This window comes from Gymnodraco acuticeps, unplaced genomic scaffold (assembly GCF_902827175.1).
Source record: "Gymnodraco acuticeps unplaced genomic scaffold, fGymAcu1.1, whole genome shotgun sequence".
In the NCBI taxonomy this organism is placed as follows: domain Eukaryota; kingdom Metazoa; phylum Chordata; class Actinopteri; order Perciformes; family Bathydraconidae; genus Gymnodraco; species Gymnodraco acuticeps.
The window spans coordinates 701465-723197 of record NW_022990346.1 but is presented as its reverse complement, the minus strand read 5'-3'; the positions used below and the strand labels follow the sequence as shown (position 1 = coordinate 723197).

The following is a 21733-nucleotide window of genomic DNA, read 5'->3' as shown; positions in this document are numbered from 1 at the left end:
CTATAAATGAGTTACTCTTTAATCTATCATCATCATCCTCTTTTATATCATGAATGTTTGTTTGACAGTTGAAATGACAGTTGTGATGACAAACAAAGTGTTATGGTCACACGGTGGCGGTTGGTGGTCTGACTGTATGACACCTCACGTCCCAAAGGCTCAGTCTTCACACTGTGCTTTGGAGCAGTGTAAGTGCTTCACATGCACACTGCCTTTCTTAACACCTCCGTCTTGTCTGCTCTCTTCTGTGCACGACTCATGTTCCGTCCTCTTTTCTTAAATTCTCATATCATTTAAATGTGTTTTATATTATACAGTGGGTCAACATAGAGACGGACCATGGCTGGACAATGGGCAGGGCACAGAGATGTAAGTGGCCTCCAAACCTTTGTTTTTGATTGTTTTGAATGTATTTCTTTGGGGATGTTTGCCACTTGTTTCAGTCATTTCGCCTCACCTCATTGGGTCCCATATCCTCTGCCTGTGAGGCATCTATCCTTGTGTATCAAACAACTGTATGTATAAAGGTATCAAGTAGCACCATTTGGGCTCAGTGTTTTCAGATGTTTCCCTCACAACAACCAACATTTAAACGTTGACCCTGTTCTTATTTTTTACTGACCCTTTAGCGGCTTCCTCTGCTTTAGTTGTCTTCCTCTTTTCTATAAAAATATTCACAAAATAATGACTGTGATGAACAAATATATAAACGAAGGACTAAACGATGCAGGAGCCAACTGCTGTATAGCTGTTAGACACACACTATATTACTTTTTACTTAAATCACAAACGTAGAATATTAACTGAGTCCTGTAAATATGTCCCAGTCCAACAATTAGAGGATGAACGGTGATGGCAGGAATACAACAATCAATGCTTTTGTTTTGGTTTAGTAATAAGTGTCTACATTTGGAGATGGACAAGGATGCCTTAGCGAACCTATGACTTTAATGTAGACCCCCATCTCAACCCCTTAACATAATTTAGGGCAATAAAAGAGGCGTTTCCACAGACATTTTAATATGTCAACAGTTGAAATCAATTTAAAAATGCTCATAATGGCGTGACCAGACAAATCAACCAGTGTTTTTTGGGTGAAGCAGGCAAGTTACATTTCTGTGTTCACACAATTAATATCACACAAAAAAATGCTTTCAGCTCAGCTATAGATCTGCCGACAATTACAAATCTTTGAACACACAATTACACAAAAACCTTTAATAATACTGTCACTGATGAAGTTTCACTTTGATTCCCCATACACACAGCTAACTTCAGAAACAAAAATCAATAATAAATAAATATCAATCAAAATTGTTTTAAAATATTCATCTTCAGATAAAAAAAAACATCAGGCATAATTCTCTGGCACCTCTTTGTTAATAACAAATAACTTTTCGAAACAAATTGGTCTTATGAAACAATACGGTGATACTAGGGCACCATCTAAAGGCCATGGTATAAAACAACATCCCTTCAGGCATGAGGCAAACAGTAACTCTCCAAAGAGTCAGTATAAAAACAGGATTTTCAAGCTTCTCCGTCTCGCCTTGACTTTGTCTCACTTTCATGCTCCGACTACATACTTTCAAGATGTTAATTTATCACCAAACGCTGATTAATTCTGTCTCAATGTGCTGTTTTTTTCTCTTTTCTTCACTTATAATAAGAAAAAATAAACATGCACTTTTTCTTGTAGGCAGCGTGTAAAGATGCATTTCCTTTCTTTGCCGTTCAGCAACGTGCATCGGACAGAAGCGCTCCTCTTCTTTAGATGTTAGTCGAGAGTGTCAGACAGCAGAAGACAAAACAACACAACAGAAGGCTGCTCGCAGATCAGCTGACACCATAGGTGATGGGACTGAAAGTTTCTCCTCCTCAGACGCAATGAATCGCTCACAAATGACACATAGGATTCTGGGTAAAGGGGGGTTAGCAAAACTATAACACAATGAGGTAAAAACACCCGCAAGCCAGCAGCCCAACCTTTGGCAGGACCCGTCAGTGACAGAGCGCAGAAACCACAGGCGGAGAAGTTCTGAATGCATTCTTCATGTGGCGTTGGTGGAAAGGATACCTACAGTATGTGCTGTGTCTACAGGATTGTCACTTTCTGGCAAGTGTCCCTTTGCTGTCATCCTCAAACGTCTATTGCTTTTCTCAAGCTCAGTCTTTTTTTTGATGATAGTGCAAATTGAAGGAGGACACGTAGTTCTGCTCTGCTCATTAGCCTAGAATGACAATGAAGGGATTCCGTCTGGGAATTTGTTACCTGTCAGGTTTCCCCAAAGCTCGGTCTCTGTGTCGGAACAGCTCGAGAATGTAAAGCCAAATCAAATTAAATAAGATGATGAACTGAGTCTGGGAAAACAAGATGATTACGTTTGTTTCTACAGGTGACTGTCGAGACAGCCTTTGATATCTGTGTCTTTAATATATACTGTGGATGAGGATATTTTAGCACTGACTGTTTCTCTATGTTGAATCCTGACACCTCTAATAAAGGTTGTCAAGTAAAAAGCAAACCAAAAGTGTGTCTAAATCTTGTCTGTCGGGGCGTGGCGGGGGAGGAGAACTTCTTTGGCAACTCATGAAGAGCAGAGGAGCCCTCAGGCTGAAGAACAGAGACACTAATTATGAGTCAAACACTGAAATCGGTTCTTGAAGAACAGCAGGCCGTTTTTCGTGTGTGTGGCGTCAGAGGAGGCCGGCGGGTAGCGAAACTTGGCGTAAGTCTTGTCGCTCTCTGATTGGCTCGTCCAGGGAAGTTTGATTTTGGTGGCATGATTGACAATGACATCATCACAAGAGCCCACGTGGAGAGATCCCAGGCCATCGATGAAAAACTCTGAGAAAAGAAAACAGAAATGATTCAGCCACATGCATTTAAAACATTCAACTCATTTGATTCTGCCTAATTGAATTATCCCTAACACTTTATATGATGCTCAATCCATAGTGCATTATTACCTGCTTATCACTGTATTTTCTAATACGTATAGTAACACATATATAAGGTTTATAGCAATAATCATCACGCAATAAAAAGCACTTTTTTTTGCAAGGATCATGGTAATACATCATTGTGATATTTGCATAATGGCATATTTGGCTTTTAACATCTATTCCTTATTATGCAGTACAATCATATAATGCAATGTAAGTATGTTTACTTTATTTCAACATCCTCAAACGTTAATAAGGGAGAAGTGGAAAACGGTATATTAGAGGACTAAATACAAATGTAATTCAATTGTATTTAATGCATTTCGTTTAATTAAATTATAGCAGAGTACTGATTTAGAGATGTTGACTTGAGCGGATTAAACATTTCACACTTTAATTTCTTTGCAACAGTTAATTCGATAATTTATCTTTAATCAGAACGGTACTGCAGGCTCTCCCTTTGTTTCTTGTGTGCGCCAAGTTCACATTCAGATTGTCTTGATTTCACACCACTGTACGTAACTAACCCTTGCTGGGTTGCTTGAGTATGCACAAGTTAAACCACACATTTAACATGTTTGCAGATGTTTACAGCATTCCTTTACTTGATTTTTTAAATGTGTTTTTAATGGAAAATATGGCCCCAGATTAGCTGCAAACAAATGGAAATAAGGGCCAGCACATTGATACTTCTTTTTTCACACCCTGCTCTGATAAATGACTGTTGTAGGAGCCATTGTATGGGTGTTGTTGGCATGTCAGTTTATTTAATTTATATTTATAGTGCAATACTATTTTGAACACTTGGTGTTCAAAATAGTATTGCGGGTGTATAAAAAGGGTCATACAGTAGGGGACCGGAAGAGCGAGGACACAGGAGGAAGAGCATACCGATTCAACCAGCCCGGCAGATGCTCAAGATACAACCATTCACTCAGTGATTAATTGGTAATATAAACGATCAATAAACATCATTCTAAACTGTACTCAGTCTGGATCACCCATTCTCCTGTGAAAGTAATGGCAAAAAGGATATAGGATATTGGAACGAAATTGCCATTACAACAATGTTATTGTACATTTGAATAGTCAAATAACACTCTTCACTGTTTGATATGAACATTATTCTTCCCCTGTACTCACCCAGGTGAGCGACCCTGGCGAGACGCGGGTCGAAACCGACCTGCTGCACTTTGTCGGTGCGGGCCAGGAAGAAGTTAATGACCCCGTCAGTCACCACGCAGTTAGGGAAGCCTTGGATGACGTGATGAAACCCTCTCCTCAAGTGTAAACAGTCTCCATCCTCCTCCCCTGACTCAATGGAGATGGTCTGTCTATAGGTGGCAGTGTAACCTGTGGCCTCCCGCACTGCACCGCCCACCTGGACACACACAAACACGAACACACACACACACACACACACACACACACACACATTGATGTCACTGAATCAGGAACACAAGCCTGCTGCCACAGTCATTTTAAACAAAAGCTTTTTGTTTTCTCACCAGATCCAGAGTGGTTCTCTCTAAGACGTCCACCAGTTTCTCCAGCTTGGTGTTGGATGTGAAGATGAAGTCGTCGTCCACCCACAGCACGTACTTCGTGGTCACCTGAGAGACGGCCAGGTTTCGTCCAGCAAACCAACCCTGTGGCACACGACGCAGAGCGTGAATACCAAAAAGGATCAGTGAACACTTTTTTAAAAAGTTGCTCCTTGAAGGAGAGTTATATATTAATATAATTTGACCTTATTACTGAGTTAAATTATTTATATAACTTCCATCCAAATTGTAATTTTCTAAATGTAACCCTTTAAATACTAGTTATTTTACACTATTATGAAACAGTAACCTTATGACAATGATAAGCAGCATTGATTATTGTATTTTGTTAGGGTCAGATAAAGTTGACACTTTAAAGTGCCAGTTGGTTTTACACACAGTATTCTTCTGTAAACTAAATTCTAGGGGAATCTTTTCTTGATTCTTGAAGATATTAATCCATTGCATAAAATACATAATACAGCAGCAATGTCCCTGTTGGAAGCCGATAAAATAACATGTTATTGGGTTTCAATAGAACAATTCTGTCCTAAATGAGTGTCTGTGAGTTAGCTAATATAGGAGCTCAGAAAGATATTCAGAAATGTAAATAAACAAAATCCTTCTCACACCCTTTTTTCCCATTTCTTTGTCACATTTGTCATATGCACATCTAATGTGATTGATGGCTACTAATTCAAATCCCCCATATGTCCTTAGCGCAGGACAAGGGTTACACATCCATGGTTACAAGCCTTCACTATGAGTCTCCCTACCTTTCCAAAAGGCATGATGTAATGTTCGATGTAAGGCCCAGAAATTGTTTGGGGGTTTTCGCTGTCATCAGCGATCACTATGGTGACGGTAGGATAGTATCTCCTCACGCTGTCGATGAGATTTTGAAGCTTTTCATACCGCAGGAAAGTCTTCGTAGCTATGGTAACAAGGGCACTGACGTTGTACTCTGCAGAGAAGGAAGATGAAACAATCGTTAGAGGAAATTTAGCTTTTTTATTTTTTAGTAAATGAAGATATGTTATTACTGTAAGGCTTATTATTCAGTGGTTCGATAAAGGCGTTGTGTTTTACCTCCTTTGGATCCTGTGTTATACAGTTTGGGAGTCACCCCGTGTTGAATCTTGATACTGAAGCTGGCTTGATGCCCCTCCGTCTCCAACTGAACTAATAGACACAACAAAAACACATTTCATTTGTGTGATAGGATCTTTCTGGGGCGAACCGCTCTGCATTTGTTAATGGAGTAGGGCTGTTCATTCAAAATGCTGAATGCATTTAATTATCCACTTTGGTCCAGCATGTCCTCAGGCTTTGTCCCTGGTGACCATTGGTGAATCTCTATTAACACAAACAGGCTGTATTATTATATAAGTCTGCCTCCTGATTTGATGGTCAGGGTCAACGTTTAATCCCAGATATTAAGGTGGCCTTCAGGAAACCTAAAACCTGAAAGGCCATCTCTAGAGCCAGTGTGTAGTATGTCCATTCTGTCCTACTGAAGAAACACTGTGTCCAAACTCCCCTTTATTCCTTTAAATCTATATTTGACCTTTTAATCAATAGTGGGACATCATGGGAAATATGCTCATTGGCTTTTTGGCTGAGAGTTAGAAGATAACATTGCTTTCTGGTCACTTTGTAAGGATTTTCAACATGTTCATTTGTGAGATTTTGTTACCTTACAACCATAGATATAGAGATTTGGACAAAGTAAGGCAAGCTTCCCCCCCCTCTTTTCAGTCTTGATAATAATAATAAATGTTATTTGTATGGCACCTTTCATGCACAAAGCAGCCCAAAGTGCTTTATTAAAGAAAAAATAACAACAATATTAAAATAAATTCAGAACAAGATAAAACATCTACTGTGATCCTAATGAAATTCTCTTGAACTAAAGCTGATAAGAAATTCAAATAGGTTAAAATAAAAATAAATTAAATTAAGTGTAAAATAAAAGCAAAACAGAAAAAATACAGTAAAACATGGACTGATTCCAGTGAGAATTGAAAGTTAACCCAAATTAAAAGCCATATTAAAAAATATAGGTTTTTAATTTGCTTTTAAACATTTCATGGGAGTTTGCTGTTCTAACATCCATGGGGAGATCTCTTGTGTGATACCCTTGGAATTTCTGAAGCAGGGCAGTGGAGGATTTAAGGGTTCTTGTTGGAACATCTTGTTGATGCTAAGCTAAGCCAACTAGCTGACATGTACTGACAAGAGAATATCAAGTCTTCTAATCATCTAAAAGGTTGTTTTGGGGAGCTTTTACATATGCGAAGCAATAGTCTAAAAGGAGGTTAAGGCAAATATTGCGGGGAAAAAAGCACTGAAATACTGAACGTTTGTTCTCACCTGTGTCTGCCGTGCTGGGGTTGAACAGTGTGTTTGTGTAGGTGACAAACTGCAGTTGTCGGTTCAGGTTTGGCAGCAGGCTGCTGGACAGAGTCATATGCATCTCGCTATCACCTTTGATTTTCACCCCGTCCACCTCTGCTGCCACATTTAGCGTTCCGAGCATGGCAGTGAAGTTTATCTGCAGCGAGATGGAAAAATGGTGAGTGGATTAAAAGCAAAGCAGATATCTAAAGTATGTCAAAGTAAAAATAGAAATACCTACCGAGTAGTGGTCTCGGGGAAGGTCGTGTAAGGCCAAGCCTGAAAGCATTATAATAAAAATTGACAGGCTATGTTACTACAGCCTTTAAGACACTAAATGCACAAACTGTCAGCAGAATTTAAAATAGGCTCTGTGTGTTTCCTAATACTAAAAACGAACTGTTCTATTTGTGCTAAACCTGTTAACGATGCTTCTTATGTTATGCAGATAAGTGGAATCCATATCCAATCTATTTTTGCACACAGCACTGGTACAGTATAAGTCACACATGAGCCATCTCCAGGTTTAGATATGTTTAGCTGTAGTAGCTTAGTGACCAATGCCTCAATTAAAGGTCACCTATTATGCTAAATCCACTTGTTCCTGTCTTTTGTACATCAATGTGTGTTCCCTCTGTGTTAAGTGATTTGGAAAGTTTCAGGAAATAAGATTCTCTTTCTTTTTGTCCTGATCCATTTATATAAAAACTTTTACGAAAATGAGCTGATCACATTTTCAGTTCATTAGAATTTAGAATCAGAATCAGCACTTTTGAAACAGGGTTGAAACAGAGGGGTTTATGGGATGCTTCAGAGACATGTTTTGTATATTTCTGAGACCTATACTATATTGTTGAAAAAGAGTGTAGTGGGGGACCTTTAAATAATCTAATCTAAAACCATCTGTTTTAACTGTTGAACAGCAATCTAGTTGACCAAATAGTCATGTTCAAATGTGTGTCCCACTCTCAGGTCTGTCTGAAGTCTTACCTGGGATGATAATTGTTCTTAGGGGACGAAGCTCCACCCCCTGCGTTGGATACTGTAAGGGATTGTTAGCCTCTGCAATAATGAGAACATCTGCAGGTGTCTGAGACCTAAGGGGAGAAAAGATCATCACCAGGATGCTCCCTGCAGCACACACACAACTAACATGAGCAAGCATGGAACAACTACGCTCAAAATGCAGTGAGTGTTGTTTGCTCTACGAAAACACAGTGAAGAGAGAATTCAATAGCAGCTTCTGAACAACTTGGGATTATTCTCTGTTGAAATAACTAAAATACATTACTATGACACCTTCCCTGGTTAGTTTAATTACATTTAAGACAATAACATAACAAGATTTTATGTTTAAATATGCAATGAGTCAACAGCCTATTAAATATGTACTCATTTTCATACTTTTTCCGTACAGATATCTGAACAATGGCTAAAGCCAGGTTCAAAATAGTTGTTTCCTTTTGTGGGCATATTAGAGTCAAATATTTTTACCGGGAGGTTTCTTTTATATCTCTTTGTATCACGTCATGAATCAAGAAATACGGCAAACAGACACTAACAAAAATATAATGGTATATGAACACACCCCTCTTTGAAAAGCTTAATTATACAGATTGTAATGATACCAAACTACTAGTTAAGTAGAAAGAGAACATTTTGAGTAGGTTGCTTTCTTTCTGAAATACTGCTCGCAATAACTACCCCAATAAGATGATTCTCCATCATTATCCTGCTTGTTCATCAACAATATTTGACATCTCTGATTACCTCTTCTGGAAACTCTTGTACTCTTTGGCCCGTCTCCTCTTCATCTCCTCCAGGTCAGAGGCTTCGAAGGCGGTGTGCAGCGGGTGAGCCGACACCCGCGGGAACAAGAGCTGGGCGAAGGGCAGGTTCACTCCTCCACTCTCACCCTCACATATGCATCCGTTACGTGCCAACAAGCTGGATGGATCATTGGAGATACATGCATGTGAGGAAATCATGTTTAGCTGACCTCTGTTGTGCTCAGGAGTTTGAATAAGGAACAAATAACAGGATAGATAGATAGATAGATAGATAGAATTGAAAAAAATGAATTACCTTGCCACATTGTCCCTCACGTGAAAGGGGATGTTGCCTAGTCGGTGGTCTAGTTCTGGGAGCCTCTCCTCTAGATGCCTCTCCAAAATTGACCCCGATCGCTGCCACACATCCACAGTGGTATAAGCCCGAGTGGGCCACGAATGAATGAGGGCCAGCACCAGCACCACAGACACCAGGATAGCGAGCAACACCGTCTTTCTCAGGGAGCGCATCCTGAAACCTGAAGCAGAAATGTGCATGTTTAAATTCCTCCTGCGCACACAAACATATCTACTTTATTATAGTTCAGGTAATGTGAGGCTCCAAAGATTCAAAGGCTTTATTGTCATATGCACAGACATCTTAAGTCCCAGGCTCCTCCAACAATGCAACATAAATATATCTAAGACATAAAACAATAAAACAAATTTAAAAAACAACTAAAATATTGCAAGGAGAAACAGAAAAAAAATAGTGCAAGATTATGTTGCAGGATCAATTGTGCAAGTAATGTAAAAAAAAAGAAATAAGCTAAATGTTGCAGAAAATGTTGTAAGTAAGCAAGTAGCGTCATTTTAAATCAAGTAGATATCTTCCAAAGTAAGTCATCTCAGCACATAAAGACTGTGTGGGGAAACAGGAAGAGATAACAAACAAATAATCTTGATTTTGTCCCCCATCTTTAATACTGTTTGAAGAAAGCCAGACAGACTGGAACAGTGCAGCTCTGGCTCCAGAAACACAGAGCATGCCTCAGATTCTGTGTGGTTACATTCATAGATTCATAGAGCCACTTGGGGGTGAATGGGAAAAGGATTTTGAAGCATGCATTAACAAAAGCACTGCACTAGCTGGTATCTATCAGTGTGGCTCTGTGGTGTCATAAAACCTTCTGGCATCTAAAGTGCGGTCAGAACGAGAACCAACAATCAGATCGATTGATGATTTAGCTTCTAAATGAAGATTAGCCAGCTAGCATACGTTACAGTACACTAGAGTTAACATTTTATAGTGATAGATAGTTAAAACAAACAAAAAATACATTTACATTCACAAGGTCCTCTATCCCTGGCCGTGTCTGCTTACTTACCAGAACACAATGTGCTTTTTTAATATGATCCAGATGTGATGAACAAAAATTATATTTCCGCTCTGTATGTATTTCAAATGGTTCATCATGGTTATTCGTGTGTCAGATCCCCTGGGGGTGTTTCCTGTGTGTGTGTGTGTGTGTGTGTGTGTGTGTGTGTGTGTGTGTGTGTGTGTGTGTGTGTGTGTGTGTGGTGTGTGTGTGTGTGTGTGTGTGTGTGTGTGTGTGTGTGTGTGTGTGTGGGTGTGTTTTGCTGGACATTAACATAATGACAATCGCAGCTCAGAAAGATCCTGTATAATGCTTTCTCTATGCGTGACCTAAATTGCTCTTTGCAAACTCCACAGAGACAATTTCTTGTTAACTGTTTGAGGGTACAACTTACTGTAAACACCTGAAACAAGTGTTTAAACATTTTAATTTGTATACAGCACCATTTGTGGACCAAAAATATAATATACAGAGTTAGTATATTACATGTCATTTGATAGACACTTTTATCCAAAGCGACTTACTTAGTATTCAGTACTGTGGACAATCCCCACAGGAGCAATTTGTGGTGAAGTGTCTTGCCCAGGGACACAACGACATGCTGACTGCAGTGGGACTCGAACTTGGTACCCCCTGATTCGAAGTCCAGCACTCTATGAACTGAGCCACAGCCGCCCTATTACTTAACTTCTCTTCCCTTCAGCCCAGCATGTGTGTTTTAATAAATATGAATATTTACCCATCAGCCTCTATCCAGTCAGTGAAAGGGCATCCTCCGTAGGAACCTGCATCTCCAGAAACTATGTAAATAGTCACAGAAATTAGTTAGCACCTTCCCCATCTGAAAACAAAAGGAAACATTATTAGAATATACAGTATAGCGAATCATCAGTAGCCCATTCGTTCTTGACTTATGGCCAAAAACCTCCCAGTGACCTTGATCAGTTCATAACTGAGTCTTGTGCCAATTTGAAGAAATTCCCTCATGGTGCTCCTGAAATATCCTGTCACAGAAAGGGGACAGATGTGAGGTCATAGTGACCTTTTAACACCAAGTTTGTATCAGTTCATTCTTAGCCAGACCAATCTCCACAGTCCTGCACCCATAATCACTCTGGCACACACATTTTATTATCATTCACATCGTCTTTGGGAGGACTAAGCAAAGACACAGAAATAGATATCACAGATAGTGGAAGGGAAGGCATTTGTGGCACATCTCAAGAAATTCTCTCCTGAGTTATCCGGTTGACAATAATGGGACTGACAAGTAAGCATTGTATGAAAACTGCATGAGGCAATTTCATAGTCACTTAGAAACCCAGGCTGGTGCTTCATTAGCTAGTTGAGTGGTCCTTCAGCCCTCAGGGGAAATTCAGCAGGGTTTGGGGGTCGACTGTTTTAGGTTTGTTGTAGGTCAAATCAATACGATATGATCACAAGAAGAAGCCAAACAGCCTGCTGCTGTGGCCCTGTGCTCTTATCCCTCAGAGGAAATGTTTAATCTTCAAGTCCTTTTAAAATGTTTCTTCCTGTTGTATTGTTGATGGAGGATACACCATGTTGGCCTTGGATAACCTAGTTTCTTATATTAAACTAACTAACTACTGCCACTTCTCTCACCGGGTCGACTCGGAAAAGGGTGACATTTAGACATGTGGTACTTCAGGCAGCAATTTGCATGTGGATCTTTTCATGTATTTCTATAAAGGATGTCTTAAAGTGGAAATGTTCATTCAATAGCATAGGATTATAGAGTACTATTATTCACTATGTAATCAGACTATTAGACTCAGGATTCCTTCTCTTGCCTAGATACATTGCATGCTACAGTATAGTGATGTCTTATTATCTTAGCCAACACATTAAACAGAGAACTGTACATGAACATGAAATAAAAATAATTAGTTGAAACCATAGAAATCCACAAATATGCTTCACATACTGTAAATCCTCAAATGTGCAAAATGTAATAAGTGAGTGCTTAAAACAAACCATTCAAATGCTGATTGGTGTAAGAAGATATACATGATCACAATCAGACCATACAATTCATAAAGAAACTCAACCATAGAATAAAAGGAAGCATTTGAGGGAATGATTAAAGAAGCATCATCAGCAATCGTTTTTTTTTCAACGTTAACCTTGATCTATTTTCTGTGAAGCTAAATATAACCACGCACATGTAGCTCTTACTGGCATTAACTAGCACAGCTGATGACTGACTGGCTGTTAAGAAAACACCCTTAACATTCGGTAACCGGACGATCAAGGGAGGTGAGCCATGATATAAGTCACGAGGAAATGTCCAGAGGCCGATCAGAATAAACGTACATTAGTGGCAGTGCTGCTTTTAATTAACCTAAAAACGAGCCTCTGAGGACAGCTGTGACATGCTCGAGCTCAGAGCTCTGGGGGTCCCTCCCAAAACGCGCGTGACAGATGTGTTGCCACATTCAGATTCTGAATATTACATCACCGCATTGTATTCTGCATGATCAACATCCCCTTATTGACCTGCATTCTTACATATAAGAAGAAATGTCAAAGTGATGCGATGATCTGTCCTGCATTAATAAATTACTGCATGATATCATACGATCTTTCAGACAGGCCTATTATCCTGCCTTACCGTGAATACGACGGCAGGGAAAAAACCGTGCACTTAAGGTTCCTTGATGTGTCTTTCGATTACATTCCTTTGTGTGCTAAATCATATCTCCTCCAAAACGCAGATCACATTGCTTTCATGCAATTGTTCACGGTTTTCTTTCCTTCTCATGTTTTTGCCTTGTATAGAAACAGTCACCGAGACGGAAATGCCGACAAAAATAACGTGTCGAAAACAGCCATATAGGCCAATTACCGTTATTCCGGTCAAATCCTGAGAACATGGAGCTCACCTCAGTTCAACGACGCAACGTGTTAGTTTCTCCTCCAGTCTGCACGGAGGTCGTCCCTGTGAACGTGTATCTCTGTGGTCTGGAAAATGTGATTAGATGTGGTAAAATGGAGCAGCCAGGAGATAAATAATGCGACCGCACATCGCAGCACTACAGGCTGTGGACGGACGCTCCCCTGCAGCAGCAGCAGAAGCAGCGCGGCGGAGCGGCGCACCTCAACACGGTCAATCAGCGAGCAGCAGCTTCATCATGGTCCGACATGTGACCGCAACATACACGACCACACTCCACACACTGTGTATACAATCATGCACAGTCTCAGCAAAGTCATGCATGCTATTTTGGAAATATGTTCCAAAAGTAGACCAGCTCAACAATTCAACAATAGTGTACATGTGGGTGTGGGTGTCGTGAATAAAGGCCTATGTTTAGTGTGTTTGACTGAAAACTCATCTCTTTCGACTCCAATTCGAGCAATAAAATGGAATAAACAAACAAAATAAAAAGCACTTAGATACTAGTAGTAACCAAGCACTTACATACTAACAAAGCACTTATATATATATATATATATATATATATATATATATATATATATATATATATATATATATATATATATATATATATATATATATATATATATAACAAAGACTGACTTATCTAAAGCCATTGAGTAGCACTTAAAATGGTTTTGCTCTATGAAACCTGATGTACTTATATGATTCTGTTTTCTTCAAGTTTGTATCTTCTTGGTCGAATGCACTTATTGTAAATCGCTTTGGATAAAAGCGTCAGCTAAATGAAATGTAATGTAATGTTTGTCTTTGTATTTCTGGTATAATGTGTGGGAATGTGTGAGTATGTGTGAGTGCATGTTTTTGACAGCCTGGCTCCATATTTATTATGGGATTAGTTTTGTATCATAAAGATAAAGCAACACTTTCTCAGAATAAAGCAAAACTATGAGTTTAAAAGGAAAAAAAACTGAGTCAAGCAAAATAAAATACATTTCAAAAATAAAACTATAAATTGCAAACAAATAATTTGTGTAATCATGTAAACTATAAGTATTTTTTCTTTGTTTTAACATAGGTTTTTCTTGGCAGTTCTTGTTTCTTCTTTCTCAATGATCAGACTTTTGCTCTAGCTGCAGCTTTTCTCGTTTGCGCTCCCTCATTTTTTGTTTGAGATTTTGACACAAACATCCCAGGTGGGCGGGACTTTCAGGGGTGTGTCCTCATTGGCTACTCAGTTTTTGAGTGACAGCCCACTACACCACAGATCATACAGTGCAACTCATGCAGCAAACTCCGGAGTCCACTCGGCCACGAGTTTTCATGAACATATCGGACTTCTCTTATGGATTGCTGTGCATTATACTTGTGTTGTGTAGTTTATACTTTATTCCAACTTTAAATATTTTAATACATGAACACACTGCTGCTGTTAATTAACTTCCCAATCTGGGATTGATAAAGTGTTTGTCTATTTATTTATTTAATAGATAAAATAAAAACACATCTATGTATTTTCAAGCTAAAGGTGATGCACAATATAAACTGTATACTATTTTTTTTTTTCAAAGACATGTTACATTTCAAAAGCATATGTTGCTATGTTTAGGACAAACAATTAAAGACTGCTTTAATTTGACAAATTCTACAATATAAAAGTGGCAGATTTGCTTTATGAAACAGACCAGACCTAGGCTGCATACCAACACAATTAGGAACATGCTCACATCTTACTATGTTGGTCTGAAGAGCTGAAGCATTCATACACAATGGATACAAACTGTGTTGTCTCATTCTATATCCTGTGAGAAAATTATATACATTTAGCATTAAAAACTACTATTCCTAGCCTGAGGAAGATATGAATAATCAACAGATTTGAATGTAATCTCTAACATTTTCATGTAGAATAAAGACAAAAGAGTGATTATACAAATTACATTTATTGAAATTTGAACCAGAAGATGAAGTCTCAAAGAATGTTTTAAATAAAAGGACATAAAACAAAAAGGTGGATAATAATAACATCTATTAAATGTATATGTAAAGATATTTGACACTGAGCCAGTGATAAGTAACAGCAACGCCCAGCGTGGATGAAGATGGTGCAGGTCTTTCTTCATGCCCCCCCTCCTAGGATCTAATGCTGTCCCCTCATACCTCATTCACACCAACGGTGTTTCAGGGCCGGTTCGGAGCTGGAGCTTGAAAAGCACCGGGTTTTCCTCTTCACACCGCAGCGGAGCAGCCTCACACATACACCTCATTCACACCAACGCAACTCCGGTTCAAGCTCCGTGCTAGAGCTTTTCAGGTTCAGAACCGGTTCTTCGGTTTAGCGGAGGCTCTTTTCACACCGCCCAGAGTCCGACTGGTGCTGCGTCATTGCGTCATCGTTTGCGTCATGACGTAACCGTTTGCGTGCCTGCTTCATAAAGCCAAACCGCGCGGAAACCCCTCACAGCTGACACCGACAACAACAACAATGGCCGATTGTGCTCCAGCTTCCTCTGTACCTCTTCGGAAGACCAGATTCCCAGTAGGTAGCTGGTCTCTTCAGTGGACCACTGCTGCTTGTTAAGTTTCTCCATCGTTGTGTACAAGCTGGATAAAACGCGGTGTGAATGAGGTAAAATACCTCATTCACACCAACGGTGTTTCGGGGCCGGTTCGGAGCTGGAGCTTGAAAAGCACCGGGTTTTCCTCTTCACACCGCAGCGGAGCAGCCTCTTAGCTCCGGAATCCGGTTCGTTTCAAGCACCAACAAATTGTCCGGCCAGAGCAAAAGCACCACATATGTCACGCTTACGTCGAGGCGGGGGCAGAGACAGATCAACTCCTGAACAACAACAAGAAGCCCGCGTTTTATCCAGTTTGTACACAACGATGGAGAAACTTAACAAGATCGAGTTTCAGTGTTTCTGCCATAGACTGTATATATAAAGGTTTCTGCTCATGGTGAAGCAACGTGTCTGCGTGTTATTGATTGATTGATTGAAAAGTTTATTAACAGCTTGTATATTGGGTACAGTACAGTACAGCTCAAAACATACAATTGTTAAGGGGATGCAGACCAGAGAAAGACTTTCGTCTTGTTTACATCAGGGTCCCCCATTTCCAATTCATCATGTCATTTAAGACATATTTGACATACAGATGGCTTATTTACAATTTACATACAGGTGGTTTTTTTAGATACAGATTGCTTGTTTACAATTTTCATTTTAGATTTCGTTCTAATACATCCTAACCGGACATTTAAGACATACCAAGTCTACAGATATACAGTTAGTAACAGAGTCTAAAATGCGAGTATAGACATAGATGGGGGGGGGGGGGGGAAGCTGTCCATTGAACGACAGGTTGAGATTTGTTCCATTACCGGGGCCAGTTTTGCAATGCTCTCCCCCGAAGGTGCTCTTTAAGAGAGGTTTTGAAGGTAAGTATAGTTTTACTTTCCTTTACAGTTGTGGGAAGAGCGTTCCACCTTGATGTGGCATAATTGCGAAACGTGTATTCCCCCTTTTTTGTGCCAAATCTGGGTTTCACATGATTTGTGAAGCTCCCTCTGGTGTTATGATCATGGTATTCCTTGACCTTTGGGAAGAATTTTGACATGTACATGGGTACCATAGAGGTGTAGTGGATCTTGTAGACCAGGCCCATTGCAAGTAGCTGTACTCTGTCGTCTACTCTAAGCCATCCTAGGTTGTCAAAGTGGGCAGAGGTGAGGTGGGTTCTAGATGAAAGGTCAAGCAGTAGTCTGACCAGTTTATTTGCGATGTTTGAAGTTTTATTTTTAGCGCCTTGGAGGTGCTATGTGTTGTGGAAATATTTTCCAAGGCCCATAACTTTGACCCAGTGTATCAGTTCAAACTGTCCTGACTGAGCACAGGCACCTGTAACCTTGGCTGCTGTGCTCTCAGTGTTTTGTCTCCCTGTTCCTGCCTGTTGGCGTCAGCTGATAGAGGTGTTATCATTCTATCTTGTTATGCAGCATGTTGATGATGCTCTCTGAACTAGCTAAATACATGGGTCTGAGGTAGAGTTCTTCAGAATTGACGTGGCAACTCTACCGTGAAGTCAGAACCTCTGACTCTTGGACTTGTGATGTGAATCCTCCGGCCGTAACTCCAAATAAACCATCATGTGTTTGACATCAAAGCTACTGCTCTTCCCGTGTCTCCTTCCTGAGTCGGTGACTCCCACTGCATAGCTACACAGAAGTTTCCTCTACAAATTGGCGTTGTCGGCAGGATGCCAATAAATCTACAGAGCTGGTAAGTGTGATTTTCAAATCTACATTTGGACATTGCCTTACCAGAATCTGTGATTGACGGTATCCTAAAATTACCTGTGAAACTGATCGGCTGCGTTTCCTTTTGGTTAATGAACATTTGGGGATGATAAACCCAGGAGATCAGTGTCTGGGGACTCAGTCCTGGCTTATTTCCTCTGTGTATGCTGCTCGGGACGGAAGTGCCATACAAGCATGCACAGCTCATGTTTAGAGATACCTTAAAGAAAGGGCATCAGTGAAGTGGAGCTTCTGTGTGAATTGAAAGCAATGTAAAAGATTTGTATTGGACAAATCGCCGGATTTTGAGGGTCTTAGCGGCCAAACATAGCAGTTGAAAATAAGCAGCCAGAGATATTTACTGCTATCACCTCTCTGTAAAAACACGGCTCCAGCTGCAGTCTTGCGTGTGTGTGTAAAACCTCACCGTGTGTGTGTGGGGCTGGAGCAGTGCAGGCTGAGAGGAAGAAAATCACAGCTTATTGCCTATAGGCTTTAACTCACGGCACCGCCGTCCTTCAAACGGGACAGTCTAAAAGCACTCGTTGTTTAGGACCGCTTTTCTCATGGTTAGACGGGCCAGCGCGAAGTGCGTGCATCACCCGATGCGCTACGGCTCTCTGGAGCAGGTGGCGGTCAGGAGTGCATACATACAATTATAGGCTAATTGATCAGAGGTGTGTAGTGGCAAGCAAGCATAGGCAAACTGTGTTTCACCTTGAGGTGAACTCGATAGCAAGTATATATAGGCTGGTCGTACGGACTACAGTCAACTGAGCTGTTGTTTGGAGAGAAAGGGCAGGGGAAAAGTCTGTGGGCTCTGATCGGGGGGGCACAGCGCCACTAGAAACAGATAGCCTAGTGGTTGTCGCAAGAGGATAAGCTAGTTATCGCTCTTGGACGGCTTTCAGGCACCGATAAATCACTTGTACAAGGGTGGACGCGCGAGTAGGTGCTCCATTTCTATAATTCCCCACCCCCTCTAAGATCTCTAAAATCCGGACTAAATTGAGCTGGATGAGCTTTGCTGTCGCGCTGGTGTTTATTACGAGTTCATGTTTTGTTTGTCTGATTGTTTGTATGGGGGTCTATATTGGTTTGTCCCGCCGTCTTGTGTATGTTTTGTAACAATAATGAATCAGTCCATAGACAGGGTAAAATGAACTAAACTTTAATTATCTCACCAAAAGTAAATGACCTGAGAAAAATAAAAAGTGTTTTTATGTCCTGCCTCTGAGTGCAGGGGAAAATGTAAACAAGAAGCACACTGTTCAGGGTGAGCGCTAGGTGTAAGAAGAAAATAAGATTATATTGCTTTAATAATCCATTCTTAAATGGTATTGCTGGTATGTTAAGATATCTTTGTGACCTTGTATAAACCCTATGCCCGTCCTGCGCCCCGAGACCCTCAGAGACTTGCCTGAGGAGATCAGGGTTGCAAAATCTGTTTTTGTAGGTCAATGTTGTATTATTTGTTTCATTTATTCGTAATCTATGTATTGTATAGTAATAATGAATAAAAACGTAATGTATTGAACACATTCCGAAACAAAGCAGATAAGCAGAACAAGACTCAGACATAATACTAATTGTTGTTGAAACCTTTTGCGCTGTTGCAGCAAAATGGAAACTGTGTTAATTATTCTGTTCCAACTGGCCACTGGAATCAGGTAATTAATATAAGTTGAAGTTCAATTACAGTTTTAAAAATAGTTTAACATTCTTTATTAAACTGCTCCAAATTATTTCTAGTATCAACCAATTGGTCTTCATAGACATTACTAAAATTAAAATAGTTGTTAAACTACTGACAAGTTTTCTGAAACCGAGCTTATGAACAACAGAGTAAAGGTTGCTGGTTAAGCCAGGATCAATATATTTGTTGAAGTTTTTATTGTGTGCATAATAAATGTGTTAAATTAATTGAGCAATTCTTTAAAAGTATAATGTTGCAATTTCTTTAAAATAAGTAATTACAGTTACAAAATAGGTGTTGTTTTCCAAGAGCCTCTCTTTCACAGGCACTTTGAATCATGACACTTCCAAGTCCTACAGAGATCAGTATCACTTTGTGTTGCAAGCCAAATCCAGGGGTTCTACTCGAGCCCAATTTTAAATACCATAAAGAAAAGTATTGAACCCAGCTCGAGCTAAATGTCAAATGTATTTAATTAATGTGCAAGTGTTTTGATTTATTTAAAATGTTCCAGTCTAGCTTCCTTCGAGTTTAGTATAAACAACAGATTGGTTCTCATAACATTCTCACTGCTGTGCTGTCCCAAATGTTTTAAACCTTGGGCAGATAAGCACACACACACACACACACACACACACACACACACACACACACACACACACACACACACACACACACCACACACACACACCACACACACACACACACACACACACACACACACACACTTTGGATGAGTAATCACTTCATCCAAATTGTAAATTGTTGCCTTTTTAAAGTTATTAGTAATTAAAGATTAATTATTAATTAAATTAGGTACATAACAATAAATAAAATAACTTTGACTTGATCATTTTGTTCACAACATTAGACCTTGTCCTCTAATCTCTACTAGAATAAGATAAGTGTGCATGTTTGGGTGTTGAACACTCCTGTGATGTACCTAATCTTCTTATCCTTTTCATTACAGAGCTGGGGAAATGGTGTATTGCTTAGATTCGGATCCGTGCAAAGTCCAATTTTGACTGACTTTAGTTCTAATGTTAATTTGATTTCAACCCATAAGGAATTATTTAGATTAACTCAACATTTCACATGATGATGGATTAGTGCTCCACATTTTCCCCACTAAATTGTTGTGCAACTAGGCCAATGGTAAAGAGAGACATTGATGACCTTGTGTCCCTTTTGTTGGTACGTGGTTCCATTCTGTCTATGGCCTTGGACGGCTTCACTAAGAATCACCCAGTTCTGACAGTCCGGCTGAGTGCAGTCACAGAGATGCTATGGCTGCTCTACATGAAATTACATTAATGGTCTGGTCTGAGAATGGACACCATTACCTGCTTCCAGAGACAATGACGCTCCTCAAACTGAACAATACTGTCTCACGTGGGCCACTCCCCCCACCAAGCCATGAACTGAAAGCTTGACATCTGCTTTGAACACCTGGAAGCCTCCCGGTCACACCAGCACCAACCCTTGGGTCAGTCAGATGGGACTAACGGCTTAACTTAGGGCATTTGGTTCAGAAATATGACTCTCGTTACCGCAGAGTGGGTTGTTTTTTTAAGGCTATTCATACTACTATGCAGAGGATGCCTGTAGGTTGGCAAGCTGTTAAAAGCCCCTACTATTTTTTTAAATAGGCCTAAATGTCAGGAGCCTCTTAATGTCTAGTTCTACATGTATTCACATTATATGGACAATGTTTCCACCTGGTGAAACTGAAGGCTGCACGGTACTCAGGCTACAATACGACCATTCTGTTCTGCTCTAACGATTCAATTGATAGATTCTACATCAAAACAATTAGCTTTTATTGTTTCCAATGATAACGTCATTTTAAGAGAAGGAATGCAAACCTGTTTTCAAATGTAAGGTTTTGAATGTGTTTGACATTTCTCAGTAATGACACCCTCAGACACCCACTATCATTCATGCCTTCAGTGGTAACTCAGATGTTAAGGGGGAAGAAGCTTTTCCTCCCAAATCAGATATGCTTTGTTTTTTTAACAAAGGTATACAGTTCCTGCATAATATATGTTTCTCACAATTGTTTGTTTTTTTGTAAGCTGCACACAGGTGATACTGAGTCTTCTCGATTAATAGATTACACCATGCTTAAATAGACTCCTAAGTTATTATTTCATATGAGACATATGTAAGAAAAGGGAGGGAAGAGTCAATTATATTGAGTAATTGATTTTATATTGGAACATTTATTTCTCAAACCTGTTTTATGGAAGAGGAAAATATTTCTGATAAACTAATATGTTATCAAACGGTAAATGGTGAATTAATATAACATTTAGAATCATTGAGAAGGGGTGATATCTGCAGGGACTAGCTCACCTTTAAATTACAATAACATTTCTCTACTTTGGACTGATGAGTTTATGATTCTTGCATGTTAAATGACTAACACAAACCTTACATTTATGCATGTGCATGTCTCAGGAAGGCTCCCAAATAATTCTGAGGGGCCTATCCTATTTTTGTATTTAAATGATAATGTGCTAATCCATTACCTTGAGTTGTCTGCACTCAGGAAAACATCCCTATCAAGTGTTAACCCAATAACTAGGACAGCTCTGAAGGCCAAGGGTCAGAGAGAGAGCTACGTGGGTCCACGCCAGCCACTGCAAGGTCCTAGTCACCAACAAAAGTAGATGACAACAAGTGATGTGTCCTAATCACCAACAGAAGTAGATGACAACAAGTGATGTGTCCTAATCACCAACTTGCACCACACTTGCACTACATACACCAAAACACACTACAC

General features: G+C 39.8%; 1 protein-coding gene across 2 annotated transcripts; it reads right to left on the bottom strand.

The window, feature by feature from the left end:
- Positions 1-999: 999 nt before the first annotated feature.
- b4galnt1b (beta-1,4-N-acetyl-galactosaminyl transferase 1b) lies at positions 1000-13189 on the bottom strand. 2 transcript variants are annotated; one of them, XM_034223729.1, is made up of 12 exons: positions 12939-13189; positions 10775-10876; positions 8973-9195; positions 8658-8834; positions 7878-7984; positions 7129-7166; positions 6864-7044; positions 5580-5672; positions 5267-5454; positions 4455-4595; positions 4090-4327; positions 1000-2848 (listed from the first exon to the last, which is right to left on the bottom strand). In XM_034223729.1, the coding sequence occupies exons 2-12, from the start codon at positions 10776-10778 to the stop codon at positions 2631-2633; spliced, it is 1608 nt and encodes a 535-aa protein (XP_034079620.1). In that variant the 5' UTR covers positions 10779-10876; positions 12939-13189; the 3' UTR covers positions 1000-2630. The 2 variants fall into 2 exon arrangements, with proteins under 2 accessions (XP_034079620.1, XP_034079621.1); XM_034223730.1 differs by having other exon boundaries at positions 10775-10835; positions 12939-13148.
- Positions 13190-21733: the final 8544 nt, after the last annotated feature.

Excerpts from the sequence above, each read along its gene's own strand:
- b4galnt1b (XM_034223729.1), bottom strand. Across the intron at positions 7,167-7,877 it reads AAGAACAATTATCATCCCAG|GCTTGGCCTTACACGACCTT; the intron begins GTAAGACTTCAG and ends TAATGCTTTCAG. Across the intron at positions 2,849-4,089 it reads CGCCAGGGTCGCTCACCTGG|AGTTTTTCATCGATGGCCTG; the intron begins GTGAGTACAGGG and ends TTCTTTTCTCAG.